The 12545-nt window shown below is 39.5% G+C and overlaps 3 protein-coding genes across 3 annotated transcripts; all 3 read right to left on the bottom strand.

Moving 5' to 3' along the window:
- Positions 1–64: 64 nt before the first annotated feature.
- LOC116200592 (probable serine/threonine-protein kinase PBL28) lies at positions 65–893 on the bottom strand. Its single transcript, XM_031531427.1, has 4 exons — positions 819–893; positions 672–722; positions 385–540; positions 65–301 (listed from the first exon to the last, which is right to left on the bottom strand). The coding sequence occupies exons 1-4, from the start codon at positions 891–893 to the stop codon at positions 65–67; spliced, it is 519 nt and encodes a 172-aa protein (XP_031387287.1).
- Positions 894–1511: 618 nt separating this feature from the next.
- LOC116200591 (WAT1-related protein At5g40230-like) lies at positions 1512–4006 on the bottom strand. The gene is made up of 6 exons (XM_031531426.1): positions 3767–4006; positions 3608–3673; positions 2451–3397; positions 2291–2368; positions 1967–2127; positions 1512–1847 (listed from the first exon to the last, which is right to left on the bottom strand). The coding sequence occupies exons 3-6, from the start codon at positions 2676–2678 to the stop codon at positions 1628–1630; spliced, it is 687 nt and encodes a 228-aa protein (XP_031387286.1). The 5' UTR covers positions 2679–3397; positions 3608–3673; positions 3767–4006; the 3' UTR covers positions 1512–1627.
- A 425-nt stretch (positions 4007–4431) lies between these two features.
- LOC116199817 (threonine--tRNA ligase, mitochondrial 1) lies at positions 4432–11695 on the bottom strand. Its single transcript, XM_031530352.1, has 20 exons — positions 11381–11695; positions 10995–11220; positions 10851–10910; positions 10341–10430; positions 9642–9716; positions 9414–9542; positions 9234–9323; positions 9007–9095; positions 8824–8920; positions 8665–8751; positions 8383–8467; positions 8168–8262; positions 7802–7834; positions 7621–7707; positions 6689–6781; positions 6362–6454; positions 6041–6262; positions 5804–5875; positions 5353–5424; positions 4432–5123 (listed from the first exon to the last, which is right to left on the bottom strand). Exons 1-20 carry the CDS (start codon positions 11662–11664, stop codon positions 5028–5030), a joined length of 2175 nt encoding a protein of 724 aa, XP_031386212.1. The 5' UTR covers positions 11665–11695; the 3' UTR covers positions 4432–5027.
- Positions 11696–12545: the final 850 nt, after the last annotated feature.

Raw genomic sequence — 12545 nt, 5'->3', positions numbered from 1 at the left:
CAAAATGCTGAAGTTCCTTCCCTACACAAAAGGAAGGATAATTGATTATTAGTGAATGTTTTTCCTAGATCAATCCCAGTTTGTGCAGAGCCATGCCTAATCCCTTTGAATTCGTATGCAAGATCAGTTGAAGCTCTCGAACACATTCTTCCACTGAGGGTCGCTCGGTGCTGTTGGGACGAAAACATCGTGATGCTAAGTTCGCAAACATTGCAACTGGCTCCAGCGTGTACAAATTCTGACTCAGCTTGGGATCTATCACCTTCCTTAATTTCTTCCTGTCATTCAGTACGTTCCTCACCTGAAAATTCAATGTGTGTCGGTTGATCGTAGCATGCATAAGACTCTATCGAAGTTCAGCAAGAGGAATTCTTCCAAGTATACCTGAAGTGCTAGATTTTGGTCATTTGGTCCTTGGCTCAGGTCCTCAGCTCTTCGTCCAGTCAAGAGCTTGAGAGGGACCACTCTGGATGCGTAAACATTGTTCTGTAAAGTCGGTTTTCCTGTCTGATTTCCAAAGAAGACAAGATCAATGCTTATCTATTTAATTAGATAAAACAGAGCAATTTGAACAAAAATGCTGTGAGAAAATTTTTCAAGTTTCAAGAAATGTGTAACAGGGCATACTCGGGATCGAAGTATTCAAACGTGCCAAGAACTTTGGCTCTTACATATGCTACCTTTCCTTCTGGCATCAACTTGGCGAGCCCAAAATTTGATATCTAATCAGGAATGAGAAATTGAGAAGGCTACAAACTTCATTAGCCTTAACTAAGCTGTCAGTATATGTATTATATCCTCAAGAATTTGTGGCTTACCTTTGATACTGTTGATGCGTAATCCGTTTTGATACCGTGTAAAATTTTTTCTAGACTTATAAGCAATTGGGTCATCTCTAACTCAAAAGGTAGAGCTTACAAATTGTAGTATCCAATCTCTTAAAAACCAATGATTTTCTTGTTAACTTTCCGATGTGGAATACTTCTTGATCCATCTCAAGACCAAGAAGGGTTTTTGGCTTATTCTTTGCATGTATGTATAGGCTTCAATGCACACAGAATCATACATTTGAGTATGTATAGAATAAGGTGAAGTAGAAGATTCAATTTTGGCTATAAGCTCCATCCTCCAACACCCTCACACTGCCTCTTTCAGGATGTGCTTGAAGGAAAAGACCGTTCAGACTAAGGAATCTATCTGTAAAGGACAATATAGGGTAATTTTGACTTTTAATGCTTGGTTTGATCAAGAGAAAATAGGCTGCTGTTGTTGAGATGATCTTTTCATTCATTCGGCAAGCCTACTGTTCTTTTTAGTTTACATCTCTCAATAAGCGGGCAATGTACTTGATCATGGGCCAGGTCATGGTGAGGCTTTGTTTTGAACAGATGGCTTGGGAAGCCTTCTAATTCGGGCCAACTTCTAATTTGCCTTGATAGGATTGATTCATCTGAAAAATCAAAGGCTGCAATGAAGCATTGTGAAGAGATCCGGATTTGTCCGGTTCGATGGATTTGAAGGGTGTTCATGTGCTTGAAATAGTTCCATTAGAACTTCCTTACCCGAAGAAGGGGAAAGAAGATAAAATCCTTACACCCAATACGTACACACTGAACCTGCATTTCTGTCAGCGGCAAAATGCATAATACAAGATTCCGACTGATTTTTGACATCGATGGTGAGATGGTAGAATACAACTGTCACAACACGAAAAGATCTGTACATCTAAGTGTTTCTTCTGCAGGAGAGGCTCCTGTGGAGAGGGCTTCTCTTCCAACTTCTCTTCTTGGGCTTTTCCCCAGAGGACAGAATAGAATCCAAGAACTATCACGACTGCTCCGATCACACTGCACAACGGGTTCACTAGATTAACTTCTCATCTTTTTCATCAAGTCAAATATATATATATATATATATATATATATATATATATGAATGTACATGATAAAGAGGATAATGTGTATACCTTCCGAGGTAAAGTGTGTCTCCAAGTAAAGAGACTCCCATATCGCTTGCGGCAATCATACCTAGCGGTTTAAACATGGACACGAATACTGGCCCTTTCATTCTGCAAGCCCATATTGTGATCGTGTTCCCCCGGTTCCCAAAACTGCCTGTAATTCGACACTAACCCTGAGACTGACTTATTTAAACGTAAACTGGAGAAATCCGGATTAAAGTGATTTCTAGGATTGTGAGTTTGTAGAAACGGACCTGGCACACGACTGCTATCAACTCTATGTCAGGCTTCAGAGTCCAGCTCCTGAATGGCCTCATTCAGCTAAGCCACCCCAGCAGATTCAGCGACAAGAATGCAGCCGATAAATACCACCATCGGCTCTGAAGGGTAATCCCGGATTAACCGAGTCTGGAAAGACGCAAAAGATATTTCATTGCTTGGAACAACTATTACAAGGAATAAAAAACCAGATTAATTTCCTATTCTTTACCTGGACGATGATCAGAAGGGAAAGGAAGAAGGCAGAACAAGCAAGGAGGAATCCTCCGAGCATCCAATTTTTTTCCGGTGGTGGGACAAGCTGTAGAGGGATACTCGTGGAAGTGTTCATAATAGGAAGTCCTTTGTATAGAGTCACTATGAGCGCTCCTGTGGTTGACACAATCGACCTGGTGAACTTTGCCAAGCTACTCTGGACTCTCAAGTCTAGCATCTCCATCCTTCACCGGAACTTGACTGTGTAAGTATCCTAAAAAAATTTACTTCGTGTTTTTACACCATATAAGAATGATGATCTAGGCATTGCTTGTCTATAGAAAAATGAGTTTACAGGTTTCACTGCGACCTTTATCCATCAATGATCAGGTGGATAGTGGATCCCATTCAAACAGATCGGGTGTCTCTGCACATTGTCGAGACAACAACGTCATGAACAGCGACCGGTTGTTGTCCACGACTCTCTGGGATATTCTTTTGCACATAGAAAGATCTCCGAGTTGAAATATCCCAAAAATTCTAACTACTCGTGAAAAGAAACTTGAATGTTAACTTATCAACTATCGTTCACGATTTCGTCAGACAGCGCATTGAGATATGTGCGAGTGGGCTTCAAGAGACGGAGTATTCATCTGACATCATCTCTGACATCGTCAACCCAAGTTGGGGCCCACAGGAATCATCACCATTGATGTCCTTGTCCAATCATTCAGCCCATAGGAAGCTCTGTGCATTGATGAATGAGCAATATGCCAAAAGCATTATGGTGCAATGATCCAAAGCTGTCATGTTGGGTTGTCCTGACAATTCCATATGATTAACCACAAATTAAAAGATAATAACTCAACAACAAAGAAGCTCTTGCGGTATGAGATTGATTATCCGACCCGGAATTCGCTGATTAATTATGAAATGTGCTGTCTCGTCGTCCTAATGATATACCTGGAGAAAATCACAAGAATGAATGTGAAAGCAGGAGTTAGATCAATCATCACCTAGCCCAATGTCGGGGAGCTGTATGCAATACCGGCATACAGTGATAGCTGCAAACAGCATCTTTTGCACCGGCAAAAACATGTAAAATTCCCATAAAAAAAAAAACTAAACAGAGTTTACTTGATAACTGTTCAGTCGAGCGAATAGGAAAGATACCTGAGAAACGCGAGTAGGAAGATTTTAGAAAATGCGGGGAGGGTGAGCTTGGGAAGGGCCCTTTTCCTGCCAGAAAAAAAAAATCGATTTTATGGAGAATCAAGAAACCGATGACCTGAAAGGTGATTCAGGACTGCAACAGGTCCACGGAAGCAGTACCGGTAGAAGAGGATGCAGCACGGGAGGGGTATGAAGAAGGCGGGGAAGTTGGAGTAGACCACGAGAACGAAGTTGTTCATCCCTCGGGTCATAGCTGCTTTGCTCAGCGCGGAGAGTCCCTACTCCAACAACTCCACCATCGCCATCGCCAGAGTCACTCCACATGAACCCGGACACACCATGTTGGTTCCTTGATTAGTTTTGCTAATGCGGCGCCTTATAATTCGTCCCTTCGGAGATTTGCAGAAGCAGAGAACTCTCGTGGATGTTAAGCCGCAGTTGATTGGAATCCCTGCATCCTGAGGATTCTGCTGCAGAGTGACTTCTCCCATAATATCTTTGTCCTGTCCATTGTTTCCTTGTTTTTGTTAGTAGTCATCTGCCCCATGTGCTATTTTTGCATATGGTTGGACATGATTACATTTCCATTCCTTTAGGAGGCAGCATAGCAAAGGACAAGTCTAAACAGTTAGAACTGAACAATTCTCGTATGGTAGAAACGGTTTATTATGATCCAATACTGAGGAAAAGGAAATTCGTACTCACTTATCAGCATTGTGGTGCCTTACCATGCAGATTCTCGATGCGTCACTTTAATATGCTTACCGCATATTACATCGACAAGCATATTTACATCAACAACCTTGTTAGCTTTTACATTTAAGAAAGGAAAAGACCTTCATGGCATGGCGTCATTATATTTATGTCCCCGCTTTTAGGGAGAACTTGGATACCATGACTACTCAAGGACACAGCAACACTGCTTATTACTTAACAGAGGTTTACTATTTTACCCAGCGTTCCTTCTGCAGTTCTTCAGGAACAGATTTAATGTCAAGGGTCCACTGCTATGTAGTCTGCTTCGTTCCACAGTTCGGTAATGATCCCAATATGACCCGGAACAGGTCATGCCTTCAAGTTGTCGAGATTCAACCACGGTTCATTGCTTTCCTTCGAACAAAAGAAAATGTTGATCTTACTCTGAGCAATGCCCATCACTCCCAGCAATCAGCTATGCCAATAGTCTAATCATGAAAGCAGTCAAGAAATTGTAATGTCTAAAAACCGAGAGACCACTCATAATTTAAAGCAAATGAGCAAGACTACAACACAGAACACGAAACTTCGAGTACTGTGGGTTGTACAAATCCGAACTAACGTCAAATGGATTCCCCTATTCTTCTCTATAACTCCAAAATGGAGGTGGAAAAAGTGAGGCAAGTTCTTTTAGTATCAATGAGGCTTTTGGAGCAAAAGCCACTCAATGAAAAGCATCAATTTCGTCCTTGAAGAATTTTAGAAGGTCCTCAGTGCTCATGACGGAGTGATCAGCCTTGTCTCTTACCCGCACGCTGACCTGCAAGGACAAGCACGTTGCACGACTCAAGATTTGTTACAGTTGGAAGTAAAGATTCCTCCCATTCTTCAAGCAAAGGACGTTGGACAATTCTAAGAACGGAATCCATAGGCAGTTATAGTATACACCGGCTTCATGAAATTAGCATGTTTCAGTCCATAAAATCAGCAATTGGAAATTTGAGTTTTTGTGGAAATGTTCATTTGCCTCTAAATGGATTAGTCACTACCTTTCCAGTGTTGGCCTCTTCTTCACCGACGACTAATATGTAATTGTATTGGGCCAATTGAGCTTCTCGAACCTGCAGGTAGATAGTAAGTCAACAACCATGCTGCTAGAATGACTGGAGAAAGAGAGACTGAACCCAACTTAAAAAGAACACAAGACAAAAGTTCGAGTTTGAAACAACTAAATGAACTAAAAAAATGTTTAATGAGCCACGGGACACAGTATCAAGGAACAGGCAGCATTACGCGAGATATCAACCATGAGGTCTATTAATAGTTAGTGCAGATAGAAATTATTGGAGGATGTCTAAACTTTGTAATAACCTCTGGATATTAATTCAAGAATGTCAAGAAGTTTCAATTACAATCTATCAGTTCAAACAATTGAAAGCAACTATCATGGACTAAGTAGACAAACAGTTTGCTAGGGAGGAGTTTAGGTTCAGGATGCACCTTTTTCTGAATCTTACGATCAGTTGTGTCGACATCAACAAAGTAACCGGCTTCATGAATCTGATCCCGCACCTGTGAGTAGGCACATGTAAAAAGTTACTAGGAGAAACGAATAACGTATAATTATAGATATCCTTCAAGGAAGGTGAAGTTCATCTCCAGCAATCTTTTCTCAGGCTGACAGATAATCAAAAGGCGGTGTATCGCAAACATCGTGGGCCCAAAGATTTGACTTACCTGTAGAGCATATGCCTGGGATTTATCCGATACAGGGCAAACAATTGCCTGACGCGGACTTAGCCAAAAGGGCCACTTTCCTTTGTAATGCTCCAATAATATAGCTAACATTCGTTCAACTGAACCTAGGATGGCCCTGTGTATCATAACAGGAGCCTCCGTCTTCCCTTCATCCTCTGCCGAATAAGAGAGCTCGAATCGGGCAGGGAGCTGGAAATCCAACTGCAACCACAGGCATTCTTATCTGTTATAAAATTGCGCGGAATGCACATGAAGTTACCCTCGAAAGTGCAGAAATACTAAATGGATTCAATATTACACCTGTAGTGTTGCACACTGGAACTTTCTCTTCAGTGCATCAGAGACGCTGATATCTATTTTCGGTCCATAAAATGCACCATCTGCCTCATTTATCTGGCAGACACAATTCAGAACATAAGCATCAAGGCAACAGAGAGAAGCACGGATACTTATGTGAAAAGAGAAAAACAATTGCCGCATTCTGAAATTATTCGATAAATTGGCAAAACCTGAATTATAATTTCAGCAGAGAGATGCATCCGGTAGAAACATAGCAACAATAAGAATGATAGGTTTCAAGGCACTTTTCACTAGACTCAGATTATGGAATCTGGTAGAGAAAATCACCTGCCATGGCTGCCCAAACTCATCCAATGCTTCTGAAAGGGCAGCTTCAGCTTTGTTCCATGTTGCTAAGTCTCCCAGGTACTTCTCTGGCCTCTACAGTTCATAAAATGTTACAAAATATTATGATAGGCAAATACAACTGAATATCGAAATTATAACTGGTACTATACAAAAAGAAAACTTCATCTGCTTCCCCATCCCAAGAGATAAGTTACCCTAATAGTTATTGTAAACTAATTACATCTAGAACAAAAACTTGGATTGTTCGGCCACTAAAAATCACAAATGCAACAAGTATCAGACTTCCATGTGACAACCACAAGAAGTAAAATTGAAAAGGAAAATATATCAGGGTTGAATATTTGGGCTTGAGTCCCATCTCATGTTTATTTTAGTGATGATTGGAATTACACATAAGGGCTCAAGCAATGGTTACTGAGATAAGGTAAATTGCTGAGAAATGGCATCTTTGCTAAGCAAATTATGCAATACCATCAATCACCTATGATAAAATGCATATATATGTAGTATAAGATATATATGCAGTCTGAAAGCTTCTTTAATCAATTAAAGTGAAAGCTCAAGTTAGAACTAGGGGAAAATTATAGAAATTTGAATGAAGACTTTGTGTTAACTTTTTATCAAATAAACAGTAGATCCAGAGTAGCATGGAAAAGATTATACAAATCTAATTAATCCTTCTTCTATGTTGGCAGTTGCTACCTTTGCATTTTGTGGACATAGGTCCTCATATCAAGCACATGTTCTCACCTAAAAATAAAAGGAGGAGCTCGACATATCTTTGACTTCATCAAAAAGAAGAGGATATAATCCAAAAATACAGACTGAATATTGTCAACCAACCCGTGTCTCTCAGCCAAAAAAAAAGGACAAAAAATCAGCACCTGTTTTAAATAAAAGAAATATCATACCGTAGACAACTTCAGATCAAAGGTGAAGCCAAAAATTCCGTAGACATAACTGATAAACTCCAAGACACCCCGAACTTCGTCTTTTATCTGCATATACAGAACCCAATAATTACTAAAGGGGCATATGCTAGAAAGCTTGACTCTTGAGCCACATTCACTGCAGATTAAAGATCGTTCTAACCTGAGATTCTTTGCAAAAGATATGAGCATCATCCTGCAGCAAGAGAGATAATATTTTAAATACCAAGTAGCTTATAGCTTTAAGCTGATTCAGAGTGCAGGTTTAAACAGCTCAAAGTTTAAAAGATGAAAATAACATATTTAACATGGTTGCTCAATATAGTCAACATTATTTTGTACTTATATGAACCTTCAAGATCCAAAATATCAAAATATGAAACTTCCCTAAAACTTAAGAAGTGGCGAATTAAATGTTGCTATCAGATACACGGAACATTATGATTATTCAAATCCTGGAAATAGTAAGCTCCTTACTCTACACAATATGCTATACAATCCAAATGATCAAACACATGTTAAATGATACCTGTTGAAATCTCCTAACACGTGTTAATCCAGTCAGAGCACCACTGGCCTCGTTACGATGCAAGACACCAAAATCAGCAATTCTAAGAGGAAGCTCTGCAGAATAACTCTACAGTAAGAAGGATAAAATATGCAGAGCGCCAGAAAGGCCTATAGTTAAAAGAATAAAGCCCAAGGAGAGCAATATCGAGAAAATCATCTTTCCCACTGATTCACCTCTATATGAACGAACTCTATGCTTGAACATCAAGCAGTGTCCAGGGCAATTCATCGGTTTTAACCCGAATTCTTGTTTCTCAATCTGCAAGAAAGATGAATTATTAAAAAAATCTACAAGAAATGATGAGAAAGGCATTGACATTTCAGCATCAGCATCAAATGGAGTTTACCAACAGTACTAATAAGTGCAAGGATTCCAATTCCAAGGTAGTAAATTTTACCGGAGATGCATTGACTAAACGACTAGAGTAATAATTTCAAAGCAATACAAGGTCTCACCTCAAAGACAAACATATTCTCTTTGTAGTTGGCAGCATGACCAGATGTTTCCCAGAGTTGCATGTTGTACATATTTGGTGAAAGAACCTGAGCCAATTAGGTAGACTGAATACTCATCTATAAAGTTATTTCAACTGTATCGCAAGATCTGCTTCTCACCTCCTGGTAACCTCGTTTTCTATATTGTGATTTTATAAAATCAACTAATTTGTTGTAAATTCGAGCACCATGAGGAAGGAAGAACCAACTTCCTGGGCTGCAATTCAGAAAAAAGTTCAAGCAAGAATTATTGGCATTCTAGTCGAGATAAAGCAAAACAGATCAAACTGACATACAACATACCTAAGTGGGTGGCAAAAGAAGAGTTCCTGTTTTGTACCCAACAACCTATGGTCATACTTCTTTGCTTCTTCTAGCTGCTGTTCATATTCCTAAAAGATGAAAGAAGGTAAAAACATTTATCAGCTCTGACTCATATTATGTTAGGAAACTTAAATGTGACAAACAAATGTGCCAGCATATTTATAGGAATTACAACAGATTTGCGGATAATAAAAATCTGAAATCACCTTCAATTGTTTCTTATCTGGGAAAGATATCCCGTAAACCCTTTGCAAACTTTCACGATCTCTGTTACCCCTCCAATATGCTGAAGAAGCCTTATGTTGCAAGACAATACATAAGGAAAATATAGTACACGTAAGCAAAAAAATATTTCAATATAAAGGATAACTACTATGCCAAATCACCTTCAAGCAGTTAAATGCCTTGACATAAGAAGTATTTGGAATATGAGGCCCACGGCACAGGTCTACTAAGGGTCCACATCTGTAGACTGTGATGGTTTTGTCGGCGGGCAAGTCATTGATGATTTCAACCTGACCTTGAAAGAGTAGAAGACATAAGTATTCTATGGTAATACAACATTCATATATAGGAGAAAAACGTAGAAATTGGTTTAAACAATTCCTTCTTGCCTTAAAAGGGTTGTCAGAGAACATATCAAGTGCCTGATCCCTCGATACCTCAATGCGCTCAAAAGGTTGTCTATCCTGAGCAAATTAGAACATTCATATTAATCATTCAGTCCAGAGAGGAGCACCACTATCTAGTGACAGAAGATTTCAATGTATTCAGTCGGTACATAAAAAGGAAAAAAGCAGTAATCAGCTAAGTAAGAACAGTTGATCTAGTTCATTGAATAAAATGTTATCTTGAAAGCACTTCACCAATGAGAGGAAAAATGTATACTTTACCACATCGTACTGTGCTAATGCATACAATCCCAACACAACAGAGTTAACCTTTCTTGAGATTGCCAAATGTCCTAATGGCATTTACAATTACTATATGCAAACGAGCCTTTACATAAAAGCACATACTGGAGAAACAGGCATACTTGGTAGCATTCAATTTTTTATATTTTGGATTGAAAACATCCACAAGACAAGATAAGCAGCTCCCATAGTGTCAAATGTGCTGTGTAAAAGCAACGGAAAAATTCACATTCTTTAGGAACTACACAACATATTATGCCTAGCTCGAAGGCATGATTATGCTGAATTTTTCAGACATCCAAACAAAGAGAAGAAAAGTAATGAATTTCCTTCAACAGATGTTTGTGGAGATGATACAATATGATGCCATGAACTATTTAGTCAGATGTAGATTAGTACCGAAACAGCTTTGCTTGCCCCTGCAACAATTTGCTTGAAGTGATCTTCATTCAAGCCCAAGTCACCGTAAAAGGCATCATAGTAAAAACCCTGAAGCAAAACTCAGCAAAATTTTACGATTAGAATCGAATGGTAAATGACAAAAACAATTACCCAAAGTGCTACCGATATTATTTCCACAATTGGGAGAAGCTGATAGATAAGTTTTTCTTAAAAAGAAAGCATGAGGAGTTGGTCCTTGCTCAACCTAAACTAACTAATCTGAACGGGCTAGTTAAAACACAGTATCCAGCGAACACATGTTCTTGGATCTCAGATAGTATAAATCAACGCAAGCCCTTCAGCTTTCTGCTACATTAAGCCAAAAATAGAGAGATAAAGCCAGTCCACTCTTAGCCTCCCGACTCAACAAAGAAACTGAGATTTCTATCAGTTATCCGCTTTAAATCATGTACTTCTAGAAAACACTTAGTGTGCTGTCAAAAGCAATGCAACCTTTTACATTCATACCTCTCCTCTTGTGGTGCAGGGCCCGATGCACAGCTTGCAGCCATACTCCATTTCTAGCGCCTGCAGAGTAACTAAGCTCAACCGTGACTCATGGAAAAACATTGACATGTACAACCATTCAAGGAAAATAAAGAGATTATGGACCTGTCCCAAGATGTGGGCACTCGAATGCCAAAAAGTATCCCGCCCTTCATCGTCTTCAAATGCGTATATCTTCAGCTCACAGTCACCTTCCAGCGGCCTTGACATGTCCCACAGATCCCCATTGACCCGCGCAATCAAATACGCCTTCTTGGGCAACTGTTTCGCGATATCAGCTGGTGTGGTCTCCCACCTCTTCCCTTCCTTCACTTGCCCTTCCACAGTGATCCTGATACAAGCAATTCATCATAGCCCACTACAGTCACAAACTTGAACAATTCCTCACTGGTTCAGCTCGAAGTCCATGCCATCAGATGAACAACACGTCACAGACAACTCCGCAAGCAATTCAGAAGTAGCGTTAGAGCATTATCACTGAGTGAACGCACTTGATAGGGTCGTGAGGTAGGGACTGCCGCTGAGCTAGCTGCTGAGCTTTGATGGCCTCGAAGAGGGCGATGCGCTGGGGGATTACTGCATTGAGGTAGGCCTCGTCCTTGGGGTGAGCAGCCATGGCAGACGCCGATTCTGGCGGCGGCGGCGGAGGAGGAGGAGGAGGACCGGCGGTGAAATGGCGGGGGAAGAGGGCGGCGGCCTTGCCTCGGAGAGGGAGCGGGTAGTGAGAATAACGGCGGCTGTGGTGAAAGGCCTGGAGGATGTTACGACATAGCATGTGGAACGGTACAATGGGCCTCCCCAGTTGGAGGTTTAGGGCTTTTATAGTTTCTTTCATTTTTGGTTACTATATTTCATTTTATACATTTTTTTACCTAATTTTGACAAGAAAAATAAAATATGTAGATAAAAAAAAATTGACTATCAGTTCATTTTTTCCCAAATAATTTTGTCTCATTTTTTGCAAATGATAAATTGAATTCCAGGTTTTCCATATGTATGTTAAGAGTGGTATAAGATTGATTCGGCTTAGCATTTTCACTTTTTCAGAACTTAGTTGATCGATAATTTTGCTCCTATCAGTTTTCATCTGAATCATTTTGGTTAATAAAAGCATAGCTTTTCTAAGCTTATATAGAGCAAAATAAACTATATTCTTGCAATTCTACAACCACAACATTTCAAATTTATTATGTTTGAAATGTATAATCGTGTAATAATGAATCACAAAAAAATATTAATATTCCAATATACTTGCGTATATGGTATAAAATCACTTTTATAGGTAAAATTCACAAATGACATATACTACTAATCGATGACGAAATTGACGGAGCATGCATTTTATGGTAATATTTTGTCTTTTTAGTAGAAAGATAGCGCATGTCATTATATTTTTATCATATATATATATAATAAAAATATGCATGTACAAATGTATATATATGTGTAATTATAAGTTCAAGTTAAATTCGATGTTTACAAAAGAAAAAGGCGTATGATAAATCAGGTCAAATTCCGCGGGCTCAAAGGCATTTGGGAACAAAGATCGAATAAATAACTTATATAGTTGGATTCTGTTGCGTGGCCACAAAGCAACGGCCGAGATCGGTTTGATTTCATCAGAACAGCGCTCTCTTTCGAGAAATTAGACCAAAG

The sequence above is a fragment of the Punica granatum genome, chromosome 3, assembly GCF_007655135.1.
Source record: "Punica granatum isolate Tunisia-2019 chromosome 3, ASM765513v2, whole genome shotgun sequence".
NCBI classification, from domain to species: domain Eukaryota; kingdom Viridiplantae; phylum Streptophyta; class Magnoliopsida; order Myrtales; family Lythraceae; genus Punica; species Punica granatum.
This window is presented reverse-complemented; position numbering and strand designations above follow the sequence as displayed.

Excerpts from the sequence above, each read along its gene's own strand:
- LOC116200592 (XM_031531427.1), bottom strand. The coding sequence starts at position 893 with ATGACCCAATTGCTTATAAGTCTAGAAAAAATTTTACACGGTATCAAA. Across the intron at positions 723-818 it reads ACGCATCAACAGTATCAAAG|ATATCAAATTTTGGGCTCGC; the intron begins GTAAGCCACAAA and ends ATTCCTGATTAG. Across the intron at positions 302-384 it reads ACCAAAATCTAGCACTTCAG|GTGAGGAACGTACTGAATGA; the intron begins GTATACTTGGAA and ends TTGAATTTTCAG.
- LOC116199817 (XM_031530352.1), bottom strand. The coding sequence starts at position 11,664 with ATGCTATGTCGTAACATCCTCCAGGCCTTTCACCACAGCCGCCGTTAT. Across the intron at positions 8,263-8,382 it reads TAGAGTTCGTTCATATAGAG|AGCTTCCTCTTAGAATTGCT; the intron begins GTGAATCAGTGG and ends GTTATTCTGCAG. Across the intron at positions 7,708-7,801 it reads TCTTTTGCAAAGAATCTCAG|ATAAAAGACGAAGTTCGGGG; the intron begins GTTAGAACGATC and ends CTGTATATGCAG.
- LOC116200591 (XM_031531426.1), bottom strand. The coding sequence starts at position 2,678 with ATGGAGATGCTAGACTTGAGAGTCCAGAGTAGCTTGGCAAAGTTCACC. Across the intron at positions 2,369-2,450 it reads CCCTTCTGATCATCGTCCAG|ACTCGGTTAATCCGGGATTA; the intron begins GTAAAGAATAGG and ends GCGTCTTTCCAG. Across the intron at positions 2,128-2,290 it reads TTGTCGCTGAATCTGCTGGG|TGTCGAATTACAGGCAGTTT; the intron begins GTGGCTTAGCTG and ends TCTCAGGGTTAG.